This window comes from Hoplias malabaricus, chromosome 10 (genome assembly GCF_029633855.1).
Source record: "Hoplias malabaricus isolate fHopMal1 chromosome 10, fHopMal1.hap1, whole genome shotgun sequence".
NCBI classification, from domain to species: domain Eukaryota; kingdom Metazoa; phylum Chordata; class Actinopteri; order Characiformes; family Erythrinidae; genus Hoplias; species Hoplias malabaricus.
Window position 1 is genome coordinate 31,245,230 of NC_089809.1, and position 25,214 is coordinate 31,270,443.

The window sequence follows — 25,214 nt, forward strand, 5'->3', positions numbered from 1 at the left end:
ATTTTGTGTCTGTTGCTTCTCCCAATTATTGGTTTAACTCCTCATTCCTGAAGACTTAATCTTTTCTGCGCAATTGCAGACCCTCTGAATATTCTTATATCACTAAGTCTGGATGGAGAGGTTTATTAGGGGACGTTTATCCCTTCAAATTTTAAAGAAAAAGCCTAGTGACAAAGACAACGTTCTGTATAACATTTTAAGGGTACTCAGCTGCTAAACTCTGTTCTAATAAATTACAGGAGATATAACATGTTTTCTTTGTCACACCTCTAGGATGGAGCCAGAGGAATGGAGCGTGTGGCAGAGTGAGTTCAGAGGGCAGATCCGTGCACTGCGCCACTGGCTGAAGAGTATGGAGATGAGATTGCCTCCTCTGGAAACTGCAGTAAGTCCTGGATTTAATAATTGAATAAGCTTATAAACCTCACTGAAGGAAAAAACTCTTTAAGAAATAATAAGACTATTTTTATCATAAGTTTTTATAAATCAACAAACTGCATTATTTTTACTTTATGTATGTTTTAAATAGTAAACAAAAGACAAACAAACAAGAGGATCAGGATTTTCAATTCTTCTTTGACAAAACGTCATGCTGGGATTGTCTCTGAGACATTCCAATGAGTCCTTTCTAGTAATTGTTTGGGCCAAAGCTATTTGTTTTCAATTTTTACATCGGAAAGAAACAGAAGAAAGGGGAAGAGGATGAAAACTCTAAACAAAAGCCAATGATTGGGGTCTTGTCTGTATTGTGTTAGGTTGTTTCAATGGTGCACACTCCTGGTATCCATGTTGAATGTAGTCCAGGACTGGGATCTTCAAAAAACAGCCTGTGGGCCACATCTGGACCATGACCAAGTTTTTGTTTCTCTTTTTTAATATTATTTTCAGATCATTTTTTTTCATCAATGTAGTGTGGGAAATGATAAAGCATAGATCACTATAAATCAATTCATTTTGTTTTACAACCTGCTCAAAAGAATGAGCAAATGCAGGTGCTTTTCTAGCATTAATACAGGAAAACCTATAATTTTCACAAAATATGAACAGGGCTGCAAAGTGTGTTTAATAATCGTATGTTTTTTTGTAAGTACATTTCATATAACATGTTCTTTCCCTTTAATGGTTTACATTCATTCATTCATTCATTCATTCATTGTCTGTAACCAATTGTCCAGTCCAGGGTCGTGGTGGGTCTGGAGCCTACCTGGAATCACAGGGCGCAAGGCGGGAACACAAACTGTAGATAGTCCTTTGCAGGCCGACACACACTGACACATTCACTCACACACTAACACCAATGGCCAATCCACCTACCAACGTGTGTTTCTGAAAGGTGGGAGGAAACTGGAACACCCAGATGGACCCTGAAGTGGTGTGACAGCAACATTACCTGTTGCACAACCGTGCAGCCCCCTAATGCTTTAAAGTAGATTCTATTAAGTCCCGTATCCTAGACTGGCGTTTGTTTATGCCAGTTCCTCCTTTTTAAATGATGCAAATACTTTGGAGAAGACTTAAACTACTATGCTTTAGAGAGTGAAGTATTAAGTTATAAGCCTGGCATTTGAGCTGTGTTTTCAATATGGACTTATTATGAATTTTTGTGGTCATGGCTCAAAGAATGTTAGTGGGTGTGTGTGTGTGTGTGTGTGTGTGTGTGTGTGGCAGGGGCGGGGGTGGGTGTGTATCAATGTGTGCATGTGGAAGTGTGTGTTGGTTTTCATATATTTACAAGACAAGGAAATTCAATGAGTTTGTTCAAAAATTCACTGAGTTTGTACAACAATTGTACATTGTACAACAAGTATTTGTGTATGTGTAATCAGAGAGAGAGAGAGAGAGAGAGAGAGAGAGAGAGAGAGAGAGAGAGAGAGAGTTCTTCAAAAGCAGTAAACTCTGACATTACAACATGGGGGGCCTGGCACAATAGAAAATTAGAGTAAGTGGGGAGAGAGGGTGAGAGAGAGAGAGAGGGTGAGAGAGAGGGTGAGAGAGAGAGAGAGAGAGAAAGAGAGAGAGAAAGAGAGAGAGAGAGATGCCTTTGCTCTGAGAAGATGGGACAGATCCGGGCAGGCTCTTTTGTGTTGTGAGTGGATGGGGAGTGGACGGGGTGAGTGGGGTGCAGTGCTGCGTTGGAGGCCCTCTTCACACATGAGAGAGCACAAAGAAAGCACATTAGACTCAGATGGTAGGATAAGGAAGGAAAAGAGAAACTGGATCTTGCTCATGGAGTCCTCTGATCCACCCACAGCTGAGCCGGTCTTAACACCCTCTGTTTTATCCATTAACCTTCTAATGATTACATCTTCAGCGAGTTTGACCTAAACAGTTAACAAAAGTATACGACAGTGTGAAACAGCAGCGCTTTGTGATCTGTTAGGACTTTTTGAGAAATTCTTATCTCAATTATTGCTGAATCATCAAAAGCTGAGGCATTAACAAAGCGTAATATTGCTGCCATTAAAAGCTCATAATCATATTTGTTTATAAATGGCATTTTTACATGACCATTTCATGAAGAAAGACACATAGAAATGATACAAATTCGCTCACCACTAGGTATATTTACGTGCACACATTTTTATTTTCATATCTATTATGAATTTATGATTATGTAGAAACAAATTGTTCTTATCACAGAGGTGATACTCAGGATGTTGCTGATGCTTAATTGATCACTTTTTCGATTCACTGTATGCCTGCTATTCCTACCTTAAACACTTGATTAACTTTTCTTTAAAATGCACTAGGTACTTCAGGAAAATGTAAAAAAAAAACACCACTTACCCAAACCTAAATTTAACTTTTTACTAAAACATGATTTCACATTTAATCAATTACATTTTATCGAGCAGCTTGTGGGCCCCAGAAGAAAGAGATTTCCACACAGGTGCAAGCAGGTTTTGTTCCCCACAGCAGGATCTATTCTTCATACACATACACACACATTTCTATTAGAACACCATCCTCCAAGCATATAAATAATTATAGAGAGACACACACATGCAACCATATTTTCTCAAATTCTGTATTTAAAAGCTGTGCCCTGCAAGTTTATGGTGCAAGAAAACCTGTCTGTCTGAATTCATCCGTTCTAGTTCTTGGAACACTGCAAGTTCAAATGCTCAGTTGAGGCACTGACAAAGTATTCCGCGCATTATATTTCTCTGTATAATAGTATAAATTACACAAGGCAAATAATCAGATTTTCCCAGGAGGGGGTTTTTAAGCAGCAGGCATGTGGTGGAAGGGTAGGTGGATATAGAAGTGGGGACTAATTGCATATTCATATATTTGCACCTATGGAATGAAGAGGAAGATGCAGAGTTACATTGCCAGCCTCATTAAAGCATTAAAGGATTCTTTTCCATGGAAATAACTTCTAAATATGATATTTGATGAAAAGATATGGGTTTGTTTGGGTTTAATCAATGACCAGAGAGGGGTTTTGCAAAAACAAAACTGACATAAGCTCTAAGCTAATCTTGCAGCTTGGGCCCACAACATGCACACATTACACACTGTATGTTTGTGTGCTTAAAACTGCTTTTACTCTATCCTTTTAAATAGTGTTAATGGCAGGGAATGTCTTTAAGACACATTCTTATATCTTCAATTATGCTCCTCATTTCACTGCTTAATTCTGTCGCTCCAGAACTGACTGCCTCTGCCAGGGCCTCTTTCCTTTTGACTTCCCGCTGAAGCTGAATAGTTGCATAAAGACTATAAAGGTCTCTCTTTCCCCAGAGCTCCGCAAAGCAAAGTCTGCATGTCAAATAAGCCCTGCTAACACAACCTTCAAACAGGCCACAAAAGGGTGCAAGGTCCAGTTTATTCTTCTCTATTATCCATGAACTCATTATGGCAAGGAGCAAGCAACAGATCTCCCTTTTATTCCGTGATGTGTTTTGGGAGGGACCGGAGTCTTGAACTTTTGCATAGGACAGAGGACACTTTCCTATCATTGCTTAAGTCAGGGTTTATCATTAGTTGGTGTAAACTCAATTACACAAAGCCATAAGTAGTGTATGAACTTTTGCTGTCTTGTGTAGTGATTCTGCCCTCATCACTAAGAGATGAATATGCTCTGATACCAAGTAGAACCTCCTCAAAGAAAGCAACAAATAGCATGCAGTCATCATCCTGCTGCTTCCTAATGCCATCTTTCCAATGATGGGAATGAACACACATTCCGCTTCCCATATGATATAACAGAACGTGACTTTTATTGCTCCAATGTGCTGCTTTATGTTTAAAGCCCCTAATGCATGCGCTTTTGGCAGTGGACAGGTGTCAGCCTTGGCACTCCAACCAGTCTGGGGCTACACAGCTCCATACACAGCAAGCTTCAATGCATTACGTGTTAGAACACCTTTCTTTCAGAACCAGCCTTAGCTGTTTTGACAATATGTGCTACAGAATCACTACTGTGGGATCGGAGCTTATGAGATAGACTTCACTCCCCATGCATCAGTGAGCCTTGGGCACCAATGGCACTGTCAGTAGTTCACGAGTTGTCATACTTTGGACCACTTTTTGACTCCAGTCATCTAGCCATCACAATTTGGCACTTGTCTACAGTTTGCTGTATTTTTTCTGCTTCCAACACATCAGCTTCAAGAACCTACTGTTCATTTCCTGCTGAATATATCCCACACCTAACAGGTGCCACTGTAACAAGATAATCAATGCTATTCTCTTTTAATCTTGTGGCTATTAGGTATGTATGTTAAAATCAGAAAGTAAAGCATAGTTGCATTTCTTGGTAGAGCTCTGTATTTTTTATAGTATTTATCTTTATTTGGAAAATCACCTAAACCTCACATTTGGCCTTGAATAATGGGGTTGAATAATGGTGTTGTGGAACAAATCACAAGGGGCAGCCGTGGCCTGGTTAAGGAACTGGGCTTGTATCCCCAGAGCTGGCAGGTCATAACTGAAGTGTCCTTGAGCAAGGCACCCCAACTGCCCACCGCTCTGGGAGTGTGCTCACTGCCCCTTAGTGTTCACCCTAGTGTTCACTAGTGGGTGAGTAAAATGTGTGTTTCACTGCACGGATTGGGTTAAATCTGGAGAACAAAAACATAATAGCACAGGGAAATGGCTACCAGGGACCTGGTTTAACAGGTAATGTTGCTGTCACACAGATCAGACGTTGGTAGGTGAAATGGCTGCCATAGGCTCCGGACCCACCCTTAACTGGATAAGTGGTTACAGATAATGTATGAATGAATCTATAGACATGTGATGAACTTGATTTGAGGAGACCTCACAATACTAAGGAATATATACAGCTATTTGGTATAAACAATATATATATATGGTAGGATTGGCATAATGAACACCTGCAGCTCTGCAGTCATCTGAACATCAGAGAAGTAGAGAGAGAGAGAGAGAGAGAGAGAGAGAGAGAGAGAGAGAGAGAGAGAGAGTGAGAGAGAGAGAGAGAAAGAAATGTTCTTTTTTAGAACAACCTTTGCCCCAAATCAAAAAACCTCTGCTGAATAGATGAATCAGAAGGCATTTGAAGTCGTTCATTCTTTTATTTCCCCCTCAGTGACTCAGCTTCCAGTATACCAAACCCCACAGCAGGGGAAGACCCTCAGTCCAATCCACACACACACACACCCCTCACACACACTGTCTCTCTCTTCTGGGAAGTGAACTCTGGAGTGATAAATTACTGTGTTTGTCAGCTGGCCCTTTGGTTTTGACCTGCTCTCTCAAAGGAGATCCTTTTCTACATATTCATTTATCACTTTGCTGAGGCCTCATGCAAGACTCATGGAAAACATGTCTGCACAAGTGCTAATTATGGGGTATTGGAGGACCCATTGAGATCTTATTGAATTTAAAGGCTGGGGAGACAGTAAAATGGTGGGGGAGGGGAACACAGCAGTAGGATTAATCCACTTTGCTGCTCTCAGGTCTTCGGACACATGGGGACTTTGATCAAATTTGGCCTCGTCTGTAACCCATTTGGCATCTCACTGATTCACCTCTACATTTTGCCTTGCGAACATACAAAGCCCACCCGTTTCACATAAGAACAAGGAACAGTGCACAAGATGGGCAGCTTCAGACTACTGTCTCAGTCCAGCACCTGCCGAGTGGGATAGACCACATATAGTTTATTTCATTTCAGAAGAGTCGTTGTCAGTGTTAGAAAAAAGAAAACATATTTTACAGAAATTAGCATATATTTTATTTTTTAAAGAAATGCTTATTTAGACACAAATGCTTGAACCACTCTTTCATTCCAGTTTTTCAAAGAATCTTGCTGGGATATTTTTCCATACCAACAAAGTCTTTCGTTTGCATTTTCGTTTTCCCATGGTCCAGTATATTCCAAAGATATTGAGGTTAGGGCTCAGTAGTTCTGCAGACACTTGTCACCAGAGCTGGAATTCTAACTATTAACATGCTTTGTAGCTGTTTTGACTTCTACATTATCCTTTTTTTACACCTCTCGTGTTCTTTATTCTGAGATGTTATGCCATTACCATACATTGTGAAACTGTGCTGAAGAATTTGATTTCTCAGTCTCTGTCTGGGGGCAGGGTGGATATATTGATGAGTGGTAAAAGCCTCGGCCTGACACTGAGTTAACAGGGAAAGACTTTGTCTGTGGGAGTAATTCAATTCAATTAGCTCTTTGAGGAGACAGCTGTGTGAGGAGCACGGATCAGGTGTCTCACACAGTGGAGCTTAACCAATGCCAAACCACTGACACAGTGGAGAATCACAGCTCAAATTTTTTTTCTCCCTTTGTTTGTAGAAGTACAGTATTTACTGCCCCTCTAAGCATTGGGACAGTTAATTATTGCACTGGGCGCAAGGCGGGGATGTAAACAGCACATGCATTCTAAAAATGTTAAAAACAATAAGTGTATAATATTGTATTTTATTTTATTCAGATTAACATTAAAAAATCCCACACAGCCTAATGCTCCTGATAAGTTGATACTGTTTCTTCACTTTACATCACAGACACTACCTAGAAAGAGCCACCAGCAGCGATCACAGGGATCCAGAGCAGTGGAATGTGACAAGAACAAAAAATGAAAGTTGATATACCAATGTTAAAATAGAAGAAATTTGCAGATGATAAAATCAACTACCTGTTGACTTCTGTGTGACAGTGTGTTTTGATTGACCACTTTATCAGTACTATATTAGTTTTGAACTCTATATGGCTTTCAGTTCTCAGTACACTGCAGATTTTCGAAGCACATGACTAGGATGCTCTGTTTCTGCATCATAGCTCAATAAGGTTAAATGGCTTGACCTCGTAGTTGTTTCTCTGTTCAATTTACATTCCCAGAAAGATCCAGACAGCAGGCTTTGTTTCTCTACTTTTTTCTTCACCGCTTCCTTTTGTCTGATTTATATCCTCCGCTGTCTCAGTAGGGGGGATGGGCTGAGGTGAATAATTTAAGTGCTCAGTGTAGTGGTTGTAGTAGTGTAGTTCCTTCTTGCATGTTTCCCTCTGAAATTAATGTGAAAGAGTGACGTGAAATGGACATTTCTAGTCTGTTTTTGTTCCAGGTGCTTTCATCCTTTTCTGTCTTCTTTTGCATTTAATCTGTCTTCCACCATTCTGTTCTCCTCTACAAGGGGCATTAGTTGTGGTCCACTCAGTTGAAGTGAGTGGCACCCACTACATTGTCCCGCCCCACTGTTGAGCCCCAAGGGTTGCAGGCGTTGAGGACATCTTCAAAAGCTCTCTCACTTACTCTTTTTAAAGCTCTTTCACTGCAGCTTTCCCTCTGTCCTGAGTTAGAGTGATTTTCCTCACAGGTATTGTAAACCTTTCTCACAGGGTCACACCTGGCTCTTTGCATTGTTTGGAAAAAGGAAATGCGATAGGAAAGAGTGAGGTCGCACCTATTAAAGGAACACTTCTCTGTAATAGCACCAGAGGGGTGATGGTGATGGTGGAATATGATCAAAGGCTGATTAACACACGCTTTTCAGCATATCTTTCAACGCGGCTTGAACAGGCTGCTTTTGGTGGAATTAGGAAGACAATTAACTGCAAGCAGCAGCTGTCTGTGAAGCGCTAGAGATAATTGGTGGAGTGCAGGTGTGATATGGGCGAGAGTATGGAATTATGGGAAAGAAATTGAGTGTGGGTGCGCCACACCTGTGCTCATGCCCTCCAGGGTGACACTGCACCTGCTAATTCACCTGTCCGCTCTCACCACTCTCTCTCTCTCTCTCTCTCTCTCTCTCTCTCTCTCTCTCTCTCTCAGGGTAGAGGTTTATTTGAGATCTGACACCTTGCTAGTCTAGTTATAATAGTCTCAACTCCCAAAGGACACAAAGAGAGAACAAAGAGCATTCTCGAGGAGGAGTCTTTCAGTAAGGACATTAGATTTTACTGAAGGACAGAATTCATAAGGATATATGACACTTTTATAAGGCTTTAATGCAATCTGAGGCATACCTACATTGATCCTTTTTAAAGACTTACTTCCAACAAGTTTCATATGACTTAAAGCACTTTTGTCCATTTTTGTTTTCATGTGACCTCAGACAATATTATGACAACCCAGACCTGTTGGAATAATGTTTATAAAGTTGAAGTCAGTTATAATTAAAAGCTACTATATGTAACTAGGAACACCTAGATGTATTTTAACACAGAGCCATACTAGTTTAAAGCTTCTTTATATAAGAGATCTAATTTCTGATTTCTCTTCAGCCTTTGTTTGTTGTTTTGCCAATTTGCTGCCTGGAAATTAGGCGAAAAGTAATCAGAGATGTTTTACAGTAATTAGGCCTCTTTGTAGCCCCAGTTGAGGCTAGTGAACAGGCTTTGAGTAGAGATGGGGGTTGTGTTTGCAGGGCCGGGTGGGTTGGTGGGGGTCCGTCCCATTGTAGCCTGCTCTCCTCAGCCCTGCACTTGCTGCATAAGGGAAGGAGAGAGAATGAGAGCGGGCGAGAGAGGGGCTGGAGGCAGCTGTCACTTAACATGTGAATGTTTGGGGGGCAGCCTGGGGTCTCTTTAGAAAGCTTTTTTTCCCCTTCTCTTTTTCTCCTCACAAGCGGCATGGAGTTTCAGAGCCAAAAGAGGATCTAGGGGAGGGGCAAGTGGAGGGAGGGGAAAAAAAAGGCGAGAGAGGGAGGTGAGGGAGTGTTGCACTGTCCGAATGTCGGGCACAAGAGAAACACAACAGCCAGACAGTTCACACAAGATATGTAAAATCCAAACTGGACTAGAGAAGAAACTCTTAAGAGGACTTTTCATTTATCTGTGACCTGGACACAGTGGAATTAACTGGAAGTATTGGACTCTGGTGATTGCTCATCCCATCAGTTACCTCAACAAGGAAGGAATTTATCGGAGAGTGTGTGCAACAAAGAGAAGAGAGACAGAGAATGCTGCCAATGGGAGGGGGCGGCTGGAAGCAGAGAGGAACATTGTTTGCCTGTGGCTGGGGGCAACGGAAAAGCATGGGTTATCTTGCCTAGTGTGCATGAATGTGTTTAAGTGTGTATTTGTGAGTGAGGGTGTATACACAAGTGCAGGTTATGTGCCCATGTATATGAGTTGACCCACTGAAAAAGGAGGCCTTCCAAGGGATGCTGAAAGCTAACAGAATTTTTGTCCACTGGTTTGAATGATGACAGGGAACCCAATGGAATTGTTTTGTTAGCTGTTTCCCCTCCTCTGTGCTCAGTGGGTAAGTATGACTACTGTGTCCTCAACGGTCAAAAACCGCCAAATCTTTCAGCCTGGGGTGGGCTCTTTTAAACTTTCCACAATAGACCGCCTCAGTAGGGAAAGGTGCAGTGTGGATGTGATGCTATGTGGACCACTCTTGCTGTGACCGAAGGGGATTTTGGCATGAATTCGTTATGAGCAGGAAGAGTTTGGAAGAATTTGGTTCTCATTAGTTCTTTCTCTCTCTCTCTCTCTAAAGAGCTTGCCTTTGTGCTTGCCTCATTGCTATTATTGTAAGTATGCTTTTCTTTTTTGAGAAATTTTAATTGAGAAAATGAATCATCTCACATAAATTAAATGTTTTATTATTAAGGGGACATTTACCTTTTACATATTTATTGTGTGTTCACTGATTTTGCTAATAGTAACTAAAATGTAAGAAATAAAATACAAAATGGTGTCCAGACAGCAGACAATAGAGAAATGCTGTCAAACACACAGCATAATATTATGTGTGTTTAATTTTATCTGTCAATGGTTTGTCTACTCAATCTTGGTGTGAGATTTGGACATTACTTGGTGTGAGATCTGGACGGTAGTGTCAGGGGCTATTATGGGTCTCTAGGGTAAACCTACGGCTCTTGTTTTTAATTAGAGAAGCCACTATCTAAATTACTATATGAAGTCTCCCAGGCTAAAGCTGAAGGTTTTGATTTATTAACTCCATAAAATGTCACAGGTCCTACGAGTGTACTCTCACTGCCTTGTGTAATCAGTAACACCAACATCCACCTTCTGTTTGCCATATTGGGGCCAGATTATGACTGGTATTGTTATGTGACCTCTGAGAGCGTCTATTCATATTTATTTCTTAGACTTAGCCTTGGTGACCATGAAAACTAAAGTGGCTCATCTTTTGAGCCACTTAAAGGCTGTTTGGAAACACTATAGATAGTCAATGGAAGTAAATCTCTGTCATTAGGTTAATTTGATCCATTGGGATCCTGTCTGCTACATGGTGGATTGATCAATACCTAGAGAGGGGTCTTGATCATCAGATTAGATGGAAGGTTGGTTTGATTCATGCCTAGTAATGAATATCTTGTGATCCTTTAATCCCAGTTTTTATATTAGAAGTGTTTGAACCCTTTGTTGTGCTGTGGATTTGAAGTAGGTGATGGATTGAGTTTGTATAAATGATTATCTTGAATCTTTCCCTTGGGAACAACTGCTTTTATTTGCATTTATGACCTAGTAGAGTTACTATGATTCAATTTGCTCTCAACGCATTTTCAATACGTCATTCCTTTATTTGGTCAAGGCCATGTAATATTTCAGCACATTCTCCCTATATAGGTGCAATATTGTAACAGATAGTTCCTCTTGGTTAGGAGAAGTCATACAGCAAAGTATTTGTCATGAGAAATAATAACAAATGCTGTGTTTCACCAGAAGGCAGACACAGCATTAGAAGTTCAGTTCTTTCTGCTAAAATTGTATAGCCACAAATGTAAATGCAAAACTATAGGAAATGTTAGACAGTACATGTCCTGACAAATGCCATTTATATAAAAATACTTATATGCAGCCTGTTCAAGCATCAATCTATTTAAATTAAGATGTTTAACTATAAATAACATTTCTTCTGAACAAGTATGGAACTTATTTAGGGGTTAATGAACAGCCAAGCCAAAGAGAGTCCACTCAATATTTACTGCTACTAGGTACCATGATACAGGAAGTCTTCCCAGTCTATGCAGTTGAAGCAGGGAGATATACTACGTTATCTGCTCCAGTGGTCCAGAAATCCTAACTACAAAGATAAGTGCAGTTGCCTCATGCTGCTCTGCTTTGACACACACTAATCCAGAATGGCCTGGAATGACCTACGTGACCAGTGGAAATTAGGGCTCACAAACCTTTTAATGTTAAATTATTACTAACAGTAAATAAATATTAGCTGTCTACAGGCTCACTATGGTCATCATCTACGCTAGCAATAGCCAAGACTCTTAGCACCTTGTACTATATAATGACATTAACAGCTCTTAGTCTGATTTTATTAGAATACTGCAGTATTTTATGCATGTCCTTTCACCAAAAAATGAAAAGATGAAAAGAAGCAGAAAATGTAGCAGCATTTTTATGCCTGTCATATTTGATCAGGACCTAAATGGTTTCCCAGGGATCAGGACCTAAATGGTTTCCCATCCTGGGGCCGGTCCTGGCAGGAGACACTAGTTTTGGCAACCAGGGTGAGCAGTTGGCATCCTGGAGGAGAGTGCCCTCATAGAAAGGCCTGTCACTTGCATTTCTATGCCCCGAACTTGCAGCGTAATGTCCATATCTTAGTGCACTAACAATCACAATCAACCGCCACTTTATTTTGCATATGCATATGGTGTGGCGCAGAACAGAGGCTCAGTTTGTGCTACCTTTTCTACAAGATACTTTTGTTTGCTTTTGAATGGCCAGAAAAGTGGAAGAAAAGGGGGAGGTTTAATTGAGATTTGTAATGTGTGGTCTATATTAGTACTGCCTGAATATGTTTTTGTCTTCAAAGATTACAGCACAGGGTTTGTGATGCCTGCTGTTAAGTTTCTATTGCACTCACTTTGAGTCCCTTGTGTTTTAGGCAGCTGAGGTGAGATCTGCATGCATGCCCCAGGGGCCTTCTTTTACCTCACCCCTTTATTCACCCTTGGGCTAAAGGATTATGGGTAACCTCATAAGCAGACCTAGTTGCCTGGGTCAAAAGTCCAAGCAAGTGAGGTCAAATGAGGACTTCCTCAAGGAGTGCTACCAGCGGCAGCGGCAATGGCCTCTCCCAGAACCTCCTAAGGAGGAGAGGACGAAAGAGTTTGCGGACTGTGTGGACAATGTTGACCAGGAACTTGCACAAGTTCCCACGCCAGACAAAAACAGGAGCTCCCCTGCTCCTACTGTCACAACCACCAGCACTTTGGATAATGCTTGGAGAAGCACACCTTCCCCGGCCAAAACCCCGTACAATGGGTCATTGCCCAGGAGGACTAATGTTCCCGAATACAGGAGATCTCCACTGAGCCACTGCGGAACTGCAGAGAGAAGAGCCAGCCTTCAGAGAAGAGACTCTGGAAGCCCATGGTCTTGGAAAACTCTGAGCTCCAGAGAAGTCACCGAGGTCACAGAAGTAACAGAGACTATTGTGACTGAGATTGTGGAAGTAACAGAGTTTCCTCCTGGACAGAAGGGCGGTGATCCAATTGTGACCAGGACTGTTAGAATCCTCACCGGAGCAGCAGAGGAATTAGCAGAGGTTGTAATATTTTAAGCAACAAGTTTTTTATTTAAAACTCGGTTCTGGGTTTGAGATTTAGGATGCTTTTTTTTTAGCATCAATGTCAGTCTGTATAATATTATGCTGTTTTAAATGTAATTTCCATGGGGTGTACCTGAACCTTTCAACTTCACTGATATTCTCTGCTCTTTTCCTTTTACCAGGAAAATACATTCTGAAGGGATGTTAAAAAGTTTTTAAAAATAATTTTTGCAGGTTACTCTAAAAAATTAAAAGCCAGAATGCACTTATCGTGTACATAACATTTGCTTTGCAGCTGCAGTCCAGTGGTGGTCAGTCCAGTTTAGAACAAGACCGAACAAGTCTGGACAGATTGAAGGTGCCAATTATTTCATTTTTCCCATATTGAAAATAAGATATACTTTGGTCTCTGAATGTGACCGCTGTGAATTATATGATCATTTGTTCATTCAAGGGTGCCAGAAGTGCTTTAGCTCTGAAAGATGAGTTTGTGGATTCTGAGACGTTCCAGCAAAATCTCCAGACATTATTGATGTGGGTGTGTGAGATTGAAGAACTTAGAGCAAATCAAAAGCCTCCCTCCTCTGAGTTTAAAGTGGTGAAAGCTCAGCTGCAAGAACAGAAGGTACGCTCAGAACTCTGGTTTCAATATACTGTTCAGTATACTGTACAGTTCATTCATCCCACCAAGTCATTTTAGGATGGACAAGGGTGTATTTAGAAGTGTTTTGAATTTGTGTTTTTTTTTTATTGTAGAGGCTTGATAGTGAACAGAGCCAACAAAGTGTATTAAAACACCCTTTTCCTGAAACTGGCCTTGTACTGAAGGGTGAATAACGAAAGTTCATGCTCACAATGCTCCCCTGAACACTTTTGTATACAGTTCCTGAAGGGAAGTTTTTCACCTTTCAGTCTGAATCAGCTCCTTTTGTGAGCACAGAGAGTGAGGTGAACCATGCCTGGATAACCACAATGAAGTCTTGACACATGAGACAAACCTTTGACTTCAGTGTCACAAAACAAGGACTAGGCATGTCGGGGAATGTGCAGATTCTCCAAGATAAGCAACAGCAGTGCATTAGCCAAATGACAGTTTCTTTCAAGGGAAAACTGTTGATCTTTGAGAATGTTTAGGTGAATTACAAAATAGATTCATTTAAATACAACTGCAGAATTGTAAAATCTAACTACCCCTTCTGCTATAGGAGACTGGGGTTTAATTCCCAGCCAAGGCAAGAACACCATACTCTACCAGTCCTTAGGCAGGACTCTTAACACTATATTAAGCAATAACTGTAACATAGTTAAACTGTGTGCTGTAACTGTACATCTGCCTAATACTGTAAATGTAACTGAAGTATTGCGTATGAGTATAGGACATTGCCAGTGCATTGAGTAAGTAGTGGATAATCTGTCCAACAGCTTCTGCAGCGTCTTCTTGAGGAAAGGAGGTCTAGCATGGAGACCATGATGCTGGAGGGCCCATGCTTTGTAGAAGGGATACTGGGAGAAGAAGGAGAAAAAGCTAAACTTCAGCTTCACCATCTCAAAATTAAATGGGAGGCTCTACTCTTGGAAGCTGACAGCAGGTCAGAATTGTTTATTAGTTTCAGAATAAACTGCTGTTTTCAGCTCCTGAAAGAGCACATGACTAATGTTATATTATTGTGACAGGAGACAGAGTTTGGAGCTTATATTACCCCGGGCTCAGCTTTTCCAGGAGAGAATGGATAGTCTTCACCAATGGCTCATTTCAGTGGAACAGGACCTGGCTGAGCTCCGCTCTGCAGAGAGAGCAATACTCCATCTCCAGGAGGCCACAGAACAAGCCAAGGTGACCACAGAATGGATTTGTCAATGCAGAAACGTCCTCTATAGAATATATTCATTTTCAGTGTCTTATTCGTTTCTTTTTCTCTCTGGCCTCCAGGTAGTAATGGAGGAGATAAAAGCAAGGAGTGCTGACTTAGGGAAACTTCAACAATGCAGTCATGACCTCATGGAGAATGTCTCAGGTATCGTTTCTTCTTGTGATTTTGATTGACCCTGTTACATTTGATTAGGTGATAACATATTTAATAGCAACTTTAATTATGTCATATTCATTTAGAAGAGGAGTCCCAGCTGGTTCAGGAGAAGACAGACAGTTTGCGGATTCGTTACTCTGTGCTGAGTTTAGGCAGTGCTGATGTGCTTCAGAGGCTGGAGCAGGCCCTGGAGGCTTCCAGTCGATGCACTTCCAGCCAGGAGGACCTGCACCTGTGGCTGGGCCGAATCGAGAGAGAGTTGCTGGGCCCTGCTCAGTCTGGGGATGCAGTGCTGTGTGCCGCTGAGAGACAGAGGGTAAGAGGATCTGTTAGTATTTCATTTACCCAACATGATACGCAGTACTTGAATCTTTTATCTTTGAGGAAATCAAGATCTGATAAAACGTCATGTGATTCTGCCTATTCCTCTACTGGCAGGGGACGCTCCAACAGTGTGGGCCTAAGGGGGTGTGTAGCTTTAAAGGAACAGAAAATTTGTACAGGTTATTCAGAAAAATTAAAAGCCAGTCTCCCCCCCAAAAAAGAAGCTGAAACGAGTCAATGAAATGTATACCTGTATAACGTACAAGTAAAAAAATATATCACTTGCATAACGAATATGAAATAATTAAATTAATGAAACATAATATAAATAATGAGACGTTATTTGCTAATTTTTTATTTTTTTTATTTGGGATATAAGGATTTATGTTTACTTTTTACATTTGTATTATTAGATTTACTAAATCTTTGAATTCTGTAGTACTCAGTTTATAAAATGTTTATTTATTTTGTTGTTGTTGTTGTTTTGTTTGTTTTACTGTAAAATTATTGGTAATTTTGAAACTACATGTGTGATGTCATCTACTGATAATCCTTTTTCTATCTTTCATTTTTATAATCTTTATTATTCCTATTGGGCAGCTGGAACAGGCAGTTGAGAAAGAGTTGGCCTGGTTTAGAGCTGCAGCCCTGGGACTAGAGAACTTCAAAGCCATCATTCTAGACACTGAAGTTATTGCTACCCAGCTATATGAGCAGAAAGTGAGTTTTTTTTTATGTGAATCGATACTAAAACAGGATGTCCCTCTATTTTGACATATAGAGAATATGTTCTATAGCTTATATATATATATATATATATAGATAGATAGATAGATAGATAGATAAGATATATAAGATATATATCTATATCTATCTATCTATATATATATATCTTTTTATTTATGTGTTTGTGTGTGAGATTCACTCATTCGTCTTAAAATATTTAAGGCAGAGTAGAAATAATGTGGGTTTTCTTTGTCCACAGATACTTGCAGTGGAGATTCTACAGCACAGGTTTAACATAGAAAAAATGGTGAAGATTTCTGAACTCTTACAGGCATATAGCGAGGAAGGAGAATTGGGAGGTCTGCAGGTACCATTCATACTGTTCTTTAAGTGTGTTTTTTAAACTAAAGACCTGTAAATGTTCAGTAATGGGATCACAATAATCCAGCAATTGTTTGTTCCCTTAGACAAGCCTAGACGTTCTGCAGGAGCAGTGTCAGATTACCACTGGTACGAATTCCCATGTGGTGCTGCAGCTGGAGCACGCTCAGTCGCTCCTGTCCCAGTTCTCAGAGGGCTATGCTGAGGTGTTACCATGGCTACAGGAAACCAAAGCCCTTATGAGCAAACTTGCCCTCAACACCATCAGTTACGAGGCTTTTAAAGAACAACAGGAGCTCTTACAGGTGCTGAAAACCCTGCCTTTTTACTGCAGGCCATTTCTGTTCCTCCTTCCTGTTTAAACCGCCATGCTTTTGTTTTGGATCTCTCTTTTCAGTAAATGAGCAGTTCACCATTAGGTCATCCTTTCAGAGGCCATATGAGTACACTTACTCTTCTCTGAATGTTTACAATCACAGCAGTTGCCTTTAATGAATGGGAATACAGATGAAATAAGTAATATATGAATGTGGTCTCATAAATTCTCACTATCTAAACACACCATGTAAATGTTTTATATATATAAACAAAAATGATGCTCATCAGTTTTCTCCACACAGGATATAAGGGAGTCTATAGCTGAGCATAAACCCCTGGTAGCCAGACTGGGGATGCTGGCCAAGCGTCTGTCTGACCTGAACCCCAGCCAGGCAGAACGCTACTGCCAGAAAGCTGCAGAGGCTGAGGAGCAGCACCAGACTATCAGAGACAGAGTGAGAGAAGCTGCCTCGGTGCTAGAGGAGTCTCTGCCACGCTACACACAGGTATAATATTTATTGTGTGTGTGTGTGTGTGTGTGTGTGTGTGTACCAGCCCTACCTCTGCACAACCCAAGTTATGTTCTCAAACACATTGAGAAGGCAAGCAGTTTTTCAAATTCACTCTTGACGAGGCAACAGCTGTCCACTTAAAAACATTCCAGGTGACAACCTCATGAAGCTAACGCCAAGAGTATGCAAAGCTGACACCAAAGCAAAGGGTGGCTGCTTTGAAGAATCTAAAGTATAAAACATACTCTGGTTCGTTTAACAATTTTTGCTTACTACAAAATTCCATATGTGTTCCTTCATTATTGTAATGTCTCCCATATTCATTTACAATGTAGAAAATAATAAAAAACTAAGAAAACCATTGAATGAGACATTTCCAAACATTTGACTGGTACTGTATATACACAAATGGAAAATTGGGAAATGCTCCATTATTTATATATAAATATTGTAAGTTATTTATATATCAAAATTGTTATTTAAAAGCGTGCAAGGATTTAGAGTGCATTTGTAAATATTTGGAATATTATAAACTTTAGCAGTGTTTAAGCCTCAAGCCTAAACGGTAGATGTACTACGTCTCCTTGGCCAAAAATAACAGACCTTATTTTATTAACGATAAACAGAGTTTGAAGTCATTGTCAGAGAAATCTAAATTAGATTTGCTCAAATTGTTCAGCTCTAGTCATAAGTAAGTCTCCCTTTTATTCTGGCATATACACAAATAAAAGTACAGAGCTGTCCATTGTTTAACAGCAACTAAGAAGGTACAAATATGAAGTCTGGTTTATTCAAGTGCTCAGTATCTGTGAAAAAAAGTATGTTTTTTATCTCCAACACTGAAGCACCAATGTGCATAGTTAATGAAGCTATGAAATAAGCTATGATGTGTGAAATGCAGAAAATAGCACATTCTTTCACATTTCATTAAAAATAACTACAGTTTTGTAGAAGGACAATGCCCAAAATCCTCTCCTGACTTCAGCTAATGAAACTTCAAGCCAGACCCCCACCCCAGGGTCTGAAGCCACCCAGAACTCCAGCCCGTGTTTTTCAGTGTTCCCCTTCTTGCCAAAGTGAGTGTGGTATGTATATGTACATGTAACTTCGGTTTAACCATTTTACGTCTCCCCCCTGCAGCTGAATGAAAGGATGAGTCTGATAGCAGAAAGCCTGGAGCGACTGCACAGCCACATGCAAACCACAGTTATTCTACAGGGTTTGACCCCACGCATCCAGGAGGAGCTGCAGGACAACAAGCACACTCTTGCTGAACTCTCCAAAGTGGAGCTGAGCCTCAGCAGCGTGGCTTCTCAGGCTGAGGAGCTTCTGACCAACACTCAAGCAGCAGGAGATAACTCCATCAGCACAGGTGGGCTGTTTTCTTAAGGAGTTAATAATCATGAGCAACAGTGTTGTCAAGTTATTTGTAACTGCTAAGGAAATTATATGTAATTATACAAAATACTGTGTATGTGTAATAGACTAATTCAGGTGTTACTGGACATTGAAGTCAGTTATCAGTGAGGGCTTCTCACTACTCCTAAGTTTACATTAAGAGAATTATATTATATTTTCACTGTGTTGAGACATTAATGCTAAGTAGCAATATACACAGATACATTTATTCATGTAGCAGAAGTTAGAACATATGCAAATATAGACAATGCAAAGTGTTCTTTTTCTTAAAGGAAGAACTGTGAATAGTTGCAGAATGGTCTTACTGTGTGTACTTTATTTCTAAAACTGCTCACTGTAGCTATTCAGGTGCGAGTCAACAGTCTGGCCAGTCAGTGGCAGGCAGCTCATACACAGGCTCAGGAGAAGGAGAAGTGGCTGCTCAACTTGTTGGATCTAGCCATGAGGTTCTGGAGTGATGTAAGTGACATGAATGCTGGGCTGAACGATGCCCAGCAGGCTGTTCTGGATCTCAACTCCAGCAGATCTGACTCTGAGACCATCCGGCAGAGCCTGGAAACCATGCAGGTAATGTGGCAAATAGGGGAATGGAGGGTGACAGCAAGGAACTGAAATAAATATACTCTGTACATATAAATAACCGTAGCTGGAATCAAAATTGAACTGCTATCAGAATTTTGCTTCTGATCATTTGTTCCACCACCTCAGACACTGAGAGAAGACATAGATGGACTCCAAGGAGAACTGGACATACTTGGAGTTCTGGGCATGGAGCTCATGTCAGCTTGTGGAGACACAGACAAGCCAGAGGTTACAAAGAGCCTAGATGAGGTCAGTCGGCTATAATAATATAACCAAAACTAAAACCTAAAACTAAAAAACTAAAAAAGAATTACTAACACTTTTTGTCACTGTACAAGAAAACCCCAGATATATTTTTATATATATTTTCAGGGATTTTCTTGTTCTTAGATGGCAAGTTAAAATTGCCTTATAATTAATGATGATTTTTTTCTTGTTTTCCAAGCTCTACTGCACGTGGAATAATTTAAGTAAGATCTGGACTGAATGCCACAGTAAGTTAGAAGAATCCTTACAGCTGGCACTGAGTTATCAGGACACTATGCAGGTAAGTGAATACAGAGAAATACATCATACAACCTGTTTGGCCTCAGGGTGTTTAAATATAGTTTTAAGCAGTTAAGATCAGGTATTAAACAATACAGAATATACAATCATACAGTAAGTCTCTGTTTACTGTGCTACATATCATTTAATGTGATATGCCTGCCAAGAGCAGTGCTCCAGTTAAGACTTTATATTTGCATTAGAAGGGATTTAGTTCCCAGGGGTTCCTTTAACATGAGCTTCTCCCTGAGATAAACATTTCGTTTCAAGGCTCATATTACTATATCCTTTCAATATATATCAGGATTAGTGTTTTTAAAAGAGAATTTGATATTTTCGCTGTCCAAAGTAAAACATGTATCTTTGTTGATTTTTGGTTTACTACATTTTTTACTCAGCAGATGTCCTTCACACTGTGTGAAAATGTCACGATGAATGGACCAGTAGAAATGCTCCAAAATTACTTGGAATACTTGGACTTCCTCTAAAAGATACAAAGGATTTTTCCTTCTACTATAAAGTCACTATTTTGGAGATACATATTTTTCTTTTGACAGCAATGATACGTAAAAATTGCAATGATAACCACAAAAATATTTGTTTTTTGAATGTTACTGAAATGTGACAGCAACTGTGCAGTGATTCCATACAATTTAAAACTTTTATAGACGAATTTCATACCTGAGATGTGGAGTACAATTAATCTACTTTAGTATCTAACTTAATGGATCATTGAAAAAAAGATTATTGAACAAAGATTGAAATAACTTTCTGTCACTACTGGGGTTTCCTGAAGAGTACTGATTACTTTTCACGCTTATTTCAGGGACTGTTTGAGTGGCTCAAGTCTGCAGAGCTGAAGTCCACTGAAGAGTTTGTAGTGGGCTCTGACCTGGGATCTGTCCGAGAACAGCTGTGTGACTTGAAGGTCAGACTTACAGACTTTAATACAAAATGTTTACCACTCCTTTAGGACCTGTCAGGTCACACATCAAGGGTTTCAGTTTTTAAAAGATAACAAAAACAACAAAAATATATTATGTATACAGTGTGCTTCAGAAAATGTTTTTTTTTTTTATCGCTTGGCAATGTCAAGTTCTAAGTAGTGTAATTCTGTTTGTCTACAGGTGTTTATTTATTTCTTTTACATGAATAGAAGGATTACCTTTTACATAGATAATTACGACAAGCAGAGGTGACCTCTAACTTGACATTCATTGCTTTTCCCTGTTTCCTCAGGAGTTCAAGAGGGAGCTGTATCAGAAGAAGATTGAGATTGAGAGTCTGAACCATCGTTTTGTGTGTCATCTCACTCTGGGCTCTGAGCGCCCGGGATCTGTCTCTCCACTTTGTGATTTCCGGCAGCGCTGGGACAGCTTGGAATCAGAAACTGTCAGCAGACAAGTATGTTCCAGTCTGATCATACTGCTGTAATTTCCAGGTCTACTAAACATATTGTAGCTTTTTAGAGCCTACATTAACCCAAATTACAAAGTAATATTAACTGATCAGGTAATTTTTTTTATTGCATTTACTTTTTCACCTCACTTGATAGTTTTACATTTTGGCATAAAAACACAAAACAATATTAAATATCTTGTGCATAAAGTTCCTTTATACACTATAAATGGCCTACTGTGTATAGGCCTCATTAGCTCAGTATTCTAGTCTGTATGGTTCACAAATGAATGATTTTATGAAGTTAACCATAAAGGGAGTGCATTGAAAAAGTACAATAAATATTTCAGTGTTTCCCAAACTATTTCTATAGGCCCCTCTTTTGTAAATAAGAATATTTTCTAGCTCCACCACTAGAGGCTTACTCAAAAATGGACCACTGAGTGTTCAGGATTTCACTATGGCTGACTAGACACATTCACATTTCTTGCTAATCCCCTGACCACACAACCAACCTCCTACCCAAATTTGGGAACCACTGCAGTATATTGTATGTATAATACCAAAAATAATCTATTTTCATGCTATATTTACATGGGATGTCACTGTTGTAAAGTACCTTTGAAAAATATATTTAAAGCATGTAGAGTAGAGTAATATTTTAGGGAATTTTTGGTGATTCTGATGTATTTGTTTTTGAGCAGCATCAGTTGGAGTGTGCTTTGTTGGGACTGGGACAGTTTCAGAACAATCTTGATGAGCTGCAGGCCTGGTTGTCCCACACTGCTGAATTGCTACAAGGGTCTCAGCCAATCAGCATTGACCTGCAGACTTGTGAGATAGAGCTTGCCAAGCACAAGGTATACAAAGGCTAACAAATATGCATTATTTAGCCATGGTGGCTTAGATACCCTATTTGAATTTTACAATAATTTAGCTTTTTTACAATAAATCACATTTTTTATTAATAAATTATTTCCAGGCCTCTGTAAAATGCATATTGTTGAAGAGATAAAAATTAATTGTCTTGTCTATGTTCAGGTGCTACGTAATGATGTGATGTCCCATGTCCACACTGTGGAGTCTCTGAAGCGAGTTGGCAGGGAGCTGCTGGAGACCGGAGGAGGAGACAGTCCTCATGGGCTGCAGCCTCGTCTGGAGGAGCTGAATGAGCGCTGGGAGTTTGTGCGCTGTGAAACAGAGCGCAGGCAGCTGGAGCTGGAGAATAACCTCAGTCAGGTGACCACTAAAAAACACACAAATCACACTCTCTGTGATTTCACCATGAATGGGGTCCCAAAAAAGATGACTGAAATTAATAATACATTGCAGAAATGAATTGTAAGTGTAAAAATGGGGAAAGTATTCTACAATGTATTCTCCTTTGGACTATAAAACAGCCATTGCACTAATAGTAGCCTGGATGCGCCAGCGATTCTGTATTAAACCTATTTTAAACATGAAAGTGACAAACTCTTAGGACCATAAGCTGGTTCATTGAGAGAATACAAAGCCATGTTGCACAATAAATATTATTTGCTACATTCTTAGTTGTAAAAAAAATCATTTGGACTGTTATTTTGCTTTGCATCATGCTTGTACATGGGTCTTAATATTTAAATATTAAAATCTGGTGTTAATTATTCTCCCACAGGTTCAGGATGTAACTATGGAGATCCAAGATCTTTTGCAGTGGCTGGAGCACACTGACCTTCGACTGTCCTCCAGTAAGACAGTGTGGGGGATGCCTGACTCTGCTGGTGAAAGGCTTAGTGCTCATCTGGTAATGCTGCAGGCAGTCAGAATGAAAAATGAAACTTGCAGATGCTGCCTATTATTAGATTCAAATCTGTCGACTGTGTTATTAATGTTATTAATCTGAATAGAAATATGCATGCTTCATAATCTTGAATGAAACATGCATATTTATTAATGTTAATTTAAATATGCATGTTTCATTAAGGATATTACATATTTCATAACAATTCTTAAATATTTATTGAAATTAATGATTCACTAAAAAGTTACTCTCCTCTGTGTCACAGGAGCTGTGTAATGAGATGGATTCTAAACTGCACACCTATACCAATGTTCGCAATGCTGTACACAGGATGCTAGAGGGCAGCAATGTGGCCCGCGGCTCCAGCACTGAGCACAGTTTATGCATTCTGGAGCAGAAGTGGAGCACTGTCTATGCAAAAATGCAAGACCGCAAGGTGACAACAGGCTTAGTCTTTAAGTCAGAGCTCACATATCATGAAATATTCTTAAATTACATTATTAAATTACATGTCAGTTCTCAGTCCATGGAGTTCAGCAGTGGAAACTATTTTATGTGACATTATATATATATATATATTCCCTGCAAACTGACACTGAAATTAAGTGTACTCCTTTTGAAGCAGGCACAATACTGGGTAGCCAATTAGAACAAAGTTCATTTATATATTTCTTAGAAATGCAGATAGGAATAAAGAAGTTGAAAACTATTCATGCAAAAATATAGGATGACTGTAAATTGTGTTAAAAGTGTTAAAATCGGACTTTGGAAGAATAAAATAAAGGAAAGTATAATGTAGGATATGTGCCCTTTAATGAGGAATTTATGGAATCAAAAATGTACATATTTTGGTGAAACATGGGGCCAGTCCTATTAACTATATAATTCTTTTTTTCTTATATAGATTTTTATTTGCTTGTCCTCATTTCTATGGTTCTATTCACCAGGCTAAGTTGATTGAAGGACTTGGATTGGCTAAGGAGTTTAACAGTAATATCCAAGACCTGCTGACCAAAATGGCAAAGTGCGAAGAGTCCATTAGTGCTCTGCCTGCTCCCAGCATTGTCCTTGACACCATCAGCACTCAGCTTCAGGAACACAGGGTAATTCAGTGTGTGTTTTTGTGCTTAATTGATTATGTATTTCTGATCTTTACAGACAAATGTTCCTATTATATATTCTGTTCTGTTGTCCCAGCTGCTGGTGAGTGAGATCCACTCATATGGAGAGAAGACGACCTGTGTAGAGAATGCTGCCTCACAGCTATCAGAGCTTAGCCGGAAAGAAGACTGTGATGTGATGCAAAACCTGGTGATAACTGTGCAAGATCGCTACAGGAAGCTACATCAGCACGCCACAGAGAGAGGCAAAGCCTTAGAAGACGTAAGAAGACAAGGGAAACAGGTTGGTAAACTCCTGGCATAGCTGAAAATGAACAAGGTGCACTGTGAACAAGTAACAGATCAGCTATATTGTGTATAACACCCTTGCAGTTCAGTGAATCCTGGCACCTGCTGATAGACTGGATGACGGAGGTGGAGCACACATTGGACACACATAAAGAAATAGCTGTGTCACATGAAGAGATCAAACAACAGCTCACAGAGCAGAAGGTAACATGGCCTCAGAAGTAACATTAAATAGACTAAGCATATATCATGACAAAACAAATCTCTGCAACGAAGCTTCCTTCTTTAGAACACAAAAGACAAAAAGCTGGTTACTAAGAAATACATACAGCCAGTGACTAATAATAAGCACAAAACGTCATATTTTTGTGTTTGCAGGAATTCCAGAAACTGTTCCGCTCCAAGAGGCCGATGTATGAGGCCTGCTTAAAGAGTGGTCGATCACTTTTAGAAAAAGCTCAGAGTCCTTCAGACACTCAGCATCTTGAAAACATGGTGTCTGAGCTCAGAGACACGTGGGACACCATCAGTGGGAAGTCTATAGAGCGGTGAGTCAACCATAAGGGAATCTTATTAATACAGTCTCAGCTGGTTGCAATGTTGACCAATATATTATGGTTTCTTTTCTACAGACAACATAAACTGGAGGAGGCACTGCTGTTTTCAGGCAGATTCACTGATGCCCTGCAGGCTCTTAATGATTGGCTCTACAGAGCAGAGCCTCAGCTCGCCGAAGATGTGCCTGTTGGTGGCGAGAAGGACCTTGTCAATAATCTGATTGACAAGCACAAGGTACTTTTTTGAATGTTAAGGTCTATGCA

At 39.9% G+C, this 25,214-nt stretch overlaps 1 protein-coding gene across 1 annotated transcript in view; it reads left to right on the forward strand.

The window, feature by feature from the left end:
• Nucleotides 1-274: 274 nt before the first annotated feature.
• The window catches only part of macf1b (microtubule actin crosslinking factor 1b), a 31,790-nt gene continuing 6,850 nt past the window's right edge, over nucleotides 275-25,214 (forward strand). The window contains exons 1-26 of the mRNA XM_066682298.1: nucleotides 275-385; nucleotides 13,267-13,329; nucleotides 13,426-13,596; nucleotides 14,394-14,560; nucleotides 14,646-14,805; nucleotides 14,902-14,986; nucleotides 15,082-15,314; nucleotides 15,923-16,042; nucleotides 16,308-16,415; nucleotides 16,516-16,734; nucleotides 17,050-17,253; nucleotides 18,400-18,631; nucleotides 19,019-19,245; nucleotides 19,387-19,509; nucleotides 19,706-19,807; nucleotides 20,633-20,734; nucleotides 21,046-21,210; nucleotides 21,909-22,064; nucleotides 22,246-22,443; nucleotides 22,859-22,987; nucleotides 23,250-23,420; nucleotides 23,932-24,087; nucleotides 24,182-24,388; nucleotides 24,478-24,597; nucleotides 24,772-24,941; nucleotides 25,026-25,185. Coding sequence (XP_066538395.1) covers nucleotides 275-385; nucleotides 13,267-13,329; nucleotides 13,426-13,596; nucleotides 14,394-14,560; nucleotides 14,646-14,805; nucleotides 14,902-14,986; nucleotides 15,082-15,314; nucleotides 15,923-16,042; nucleotides 16,308-16,415; nucleotides 16,516-16,734; nucleotides 17,050-17,253; nucleotides 18,400-18,631; nucleotides 19,019-19,245; nucleotides 19,387-19,509; nucleotides 19,706-19,807; nucleotides 20,633-20,734; nucleotides 21,046-21,210; nucleotides 21,909-22,064; nucleotides 22,246-22,443; nucleotides 22,859-22,987; nucleotides 23,250-23,420; nucleotides 23,932-24,087; nucleotides 24,182-24,388; nucleotides 24,478-24,597; nucleotides 24,772-24,941; nucleotides 25,026-25,185 — 4,059 coding nt within the window. The remainder of the gene's footprint in view (nucleotides 386-13,266; nucleotides 13,330-13,425; nucleotides 13,597-14,393; nucleotides 14,561-14,645; nucleotides 14,806-14,901; nucleotides 14,987-15,081; nucleotides 15,315-15,922; nucleotides 16,043-16,307; nucleotides 16,416-16,515; nucleotides 16,735-17,049; nucleotides 17,254-18,399; nucleotides 18,632-19,018; nucleotides 19,246-19,386; nucleotides 19,510-19,705; nucleotides 19,808-20,632; nucleotides 20,735-21,045; nucleotides 21,211-21,908; nucleotides 22,065-22,245; nucleotides 22,444-22,858; nucleotides 22,988-23,249; nucleotides 23,421-23,931; nucleotides 24,088-24,181; nucleotides 24,389-24,477; nucleotides 24,598-24,771; nucleotides 24,942-25,025; nucleotides 25,186-25,214) is intronic.